General features: G+C 53.7%; 1 protein-coding gene across 1 annotated transcript; it reads left to right on the top strand.

Moving 5' to 3' along the window:
• Window positions 1-261: 261 nt before the first annotated feature.
• CYP26A1 (cytochrome P450 family 26 subfamily A member 1) lies at window positions 262-3,826 on the top strand. Its single transcript, XM_005890633.3, is given in 8 exon segments — window positions 262-551; window positions 727-951; window positions 1,198-1,318; window positions 1,321-1,487; window positions 1,576-1,734; window positions 2,215-2,349; window positions 2,952-3,104; window positions 3,365-3,826. Coding segments are annotated over 8 exon segments (1,491 nt in total). The 5' UTR covers window positions 262-362; the 3' UTR covers window positions 3,707-3,826.
• The last annotated feature ends 209 nt before the right edge of the window (window positions 3,827-4,035 follow it).

Raw genomic sequence — 4,035 nt, 5'->3', positions numbered from 1 at the left:
CGCCAGGGAGCCCGGGGCGTGGAGTTTCCGCTCCCCGGAGCCCCTGCCGCCGTCCGGGAGCCCCGCACACTTTGTATGGGGGCAGCAGGCTGCTCCTAGCCCCGCGCCCCAGGAGGCGCGCTCCGAGAGAAGCCGCCACGGCGCCGCCTCTGCCTCGGCGCGGAACAAACGGTTAAAGATTTGGGCAGCGCCTCGCGGGGGGAGGAGCCAGGGGCCCAATCCGCAATTAAAGATGAACTTTGGGTGAACTAATTTGTCTAAGGTAACGTGGGCAGCAACCTGGGCCGCCTATAAAGCGGGCGCGCGGCGGGATTCAGAGCGCTGAGGGTGGCGGCAGGTGGCGCGGAAGGTCGCGGCGCGCCATGGGGCTCCCGGCACTGCTGGCCAGTGCGCTCTGCACCTTCGTGCTGCCGCTGCTGCTCTTCCTGGCCGCGATCAAGCTCTGGGACTTGTACTGCGTGAGCAGCCGGGACCGCAGCTGTGCCCTCCCTTTGCCTCCCGGAACGATGGGCTTCCCCTTCTTTGGGGAAACACTGCAGATGGTGCTACAGGTAAGGGAGCTTGGGGCGGGATTGGACGATTCTCCCGAGCCCGACTCGGTTCCAGACTTCCACTGAAGCGCCCCCCGGGAGGGAGGTGACTGGGGCTAGGATCAGGACTGGCGGGAGGCTCGGCGCTCCCCGGCGCCCCCTCACGCCCGCTCACTCCTCCGCTTTCCTCTCGCAGCGAAGGAAGTTCCTGCAGATGAAGCGCAGGAAATACGGCTTCATCTACAAGACGCATCTGTTCGGGCGGCCCACGGTGCGGGTGATGGGAGCGGACAACGTGCGGCGCATTTTGCTCGGAGAGCACCGGCTGGTGTCGGTCCACTGGCCCGCGTCAGTGCGCACCATCCTGGGTTCTGGGTGCCTCTCTAACCTGCACGATTCCTCGCACAAGCAGCGCAAGAAGGTGAGGGAGGGGTGGCGGCGCCTGGACAGGAAGTGGGACCCGATTCGAGTAAGGGGTTCGGGCAGAAAGGTGCTGGGCGAGCGCCAGCTGCATAAGGCATCGGCTGGGACCCTCTCAAACCCGGTGTAGCTTTCCCAGCCAGGAAGTGCCTTGGGTCTGGTGGGGTTGTAGATGTCTAGGAGACCCTGGAAGGCAAGAGGGGCGGGTGGGGCCGGGCTTTAATACTCTTCCCTCCTCGGAGTTCAGGTGATTATGCAGGCCTTCAGCCGCGAGGCGCTTCAGTGCTACGTGCCAGTGATCGCCGAAGAAGTGGGCAACTACTTGGAGCAATGGCTGAGCTGCGGCGAGCGCGGCCTCCTGGTCTACCCCAGGTGAAGCGCCTTATGTTCCGCATTGCCATGCGCATCCTGCTGGGCTGCGAGTCCCGGCTGGCGAGCGGCGGGGAAGACGAGCAGCAGCTGGTAGAGGCCTTCGAGGAAATGACCCGCAATCTCTTCTCGTTGCCCATAGACGTGCCCTTCAGCGGACTGTACCGGGTAAGGGCGCCTTGTGGGGTTCGGAGCTAGGGCTCCGGGGGCGTGGGATCCGGACGTCTGCTCACCGCGGTGCGCTCTCTGCGCTCAGGGCCTGAAGGCGCGCGACCTCATCCACGCGCGCATCGAGGAGAACATTCGCGCCAAGATCCGCAGGCTGCCGGCGGCGGAGGCGGGCGGGGGCTGCAAAGATGCCCTGCAGTTGTTGATCGAGCACTCTTGGGAGAGAGGAGAGAGGCTGGACATGCAGGTAAGCCGCAGCTTCAGGAGCGGCACGGCGGAGTTTGATCCCCTGGCTTCCCAAAAGCAATTCCTAGGGTTTCCAAAGTGCGCGCAGAGGGGCCCAGGTTCCCAGAGTGAGAAGCCCTCCCAGACCCCAGGGACTGGACCCAGAGATTGAGATACCGGGTCTACAGAGCTCTGCGGAGAGGCCTCGTTGCCCATCCCTTTCAGGTTTTAAAGGGAAAGTTGGAATTTGCAAGATGTGAGTAATGTTGGGTGACTTTAATACAACTAACGCTTTTAAGAGTTCCAAAGAGAGTGGGAACTTACTGGCCTTTCCGGCTCTAGCTGAACTAAAGGGTCTTAGCATTTTGTTTAAATGGATTTTCTGTCAGTCGACTTTCAGCCCTTCTCATCTTCCCTCCTGAATCCTCAGTTCTATTCTGAGTAGTTGCTCTGTAAAATTGCATGCAGACTTGTCAAAACGTTGGTCTTAATCCACTTGTAGGCATTAAAGCAATCTTCAACAGAGCTTCTCTTTGGAGGGCATGAAACCACAGCCAGTGCAGCTACATCTCTGATCACTTACTTGGGGCTCTACCCACATGTTCTCCAGAAAGTTCGAGAGGAGCTGAAGAATAAGGTAGGGAAACTGGCAGTGGGGGTGGGGTGTTGGCATGAGTTGAGGGGGGGCTGGCTATTAGCTTAAAAACCTCAGCAGCTCTCTAGCCAAGTTCCCAATAGTTAAGTGTGCTGCCTTCCTTGAGTATCTGGGAAGTACAGGGCTAAGGGTGAGTGGGTTGGATGGTGGGAAAGATAATTAACTGTGTGAATAAGGAAGGAATCTTGAGCTGTGATCCCACTCTGGCAGGGTTCAACCTTGTGTTTCTTCTCCACTTTTGGTGGCTCCTTGGAGATTTTCGGACTTTCTTGGGTCTGTGTGTTCAAGGGCATGAATGGGAACCCCTAGGGGGTTGCGGTGGCATCCAGCAGCCTCGGTGGAGACTGGGGGATGGGGAGAAACTTGGTGGTTCTAACTGGTGAGCTGCATTATCTTGGAATTGTAAATAATGGTTTGGGCCCAGGGGTGGAGGCAAATGGTCACTAGCTGCTCCTTGTTCCCCCCACACTCTGGGATCAGGAGGCTCTTTGGGTCCAGCCGCCACTTAAGCCCTGTTTACGTCTGCTGGGCTGATTTTATTGGAGCGCAGAATAACCGTTCACTCTGTGTGACTGTTTTGATAGGGTTTACTTTGCAAAGGCAATCAAGACAACAAGTTGGATGTGGAAATTTTGGAACAGCTTAAGTACATTGGGTGTGTTATTAAAGAGACCCTTCGACTGAACCCCCCAGTTCCAGGAGGGTTTCGGGTTGCCCTTAAGACTTTTGAATTAAATGTAAGTTAAAAGTTCTCTCTCACCCGCCCCTACCTTTTGTGTAGTAGTTTTAAATCTCCGTTTGTTTCCTGTGCTTTGACTTACATTTCTTTTGATAACATTGCCCTGCCCCTGAATGTGTTTTTTTCTCTCTCCACCTCTCTTTCCTCCTTTTCTTTCAACTCAAAACTCCGCCAAGGATATAAGTGTTAGATTTTTTTTTTCCTGTTGACAGTTGAATTTCAGTTTGTCAGCCCTTTGGACATCATAATCTTTTGCAGGGATACCAGATTCCCAAAGGCTGGAATGTAATCTACAGTATCTGCGATACTCATGATGTTGCCGATATCTTCACCAACAAGGAGGAATTTAATCCTGACCGCTTTCTGCTGCCTCACCCAGAGGATGCATCCAGGTTCAGCTTCATTCCATTTGGAGGAGGCCTTAGGAGCTGTGTAGGGAAAGAGTTTGCAAAAATTCTTCTCAAAATATTTACAGTGGAGCTGGCCAGGCATTGTGACTGGCAGCTTCTAAATGGACCTCCTACAATGAAAACGAGTCCCACTGTGTATCCTGTGGACGATCTCCCGGCCAGGTTCACCCGTTTCCAGGGGGAAATCTGATGGGCCAGAAAGCCCAGACCTCAGACTTATTTGAAGTGTACATAGGCATTTTTACCTAGTGTCGTGTTGATTTGATTATATTTAATTTTTAAATGTATATTATAATATTTATGTGTCTCTTCTACAGTACCACAGTCTTTAAATATTAAAATAATGAATTTGGATAGTTTCCAAATAAAATAAAATCTGAAGGTGCTCGTCTTGCATTTAATATTCCTGTGGGAAAAAACTCACCGGTTTTATATTCATATATTTAACTAGATTTCTAATGTCTACAGGCATGACTTTGTCATCTGTGCCTATCTATTTTCTGGGAAGAAAAAACCTTA

This window comes from Bos mutus, chromosome 26 (genome assembly GCF_027580195.1).
Source record: "Bos mutus isolate GX-2022 chromosome 26, NWIPB_WYAK_1.1, whole genome shotgun sequence".
Classification (NCBI taxonomy): Eukaryota; Metazoa; Chordata; class Mammalia; order Artiodactyla; family Bovidae; genus Bos; species Bos mutus.
Note: the sequence above shows the minus strand (reverse complement) of the source record. Positions and strands in the feature narration are given on the sequence as shown.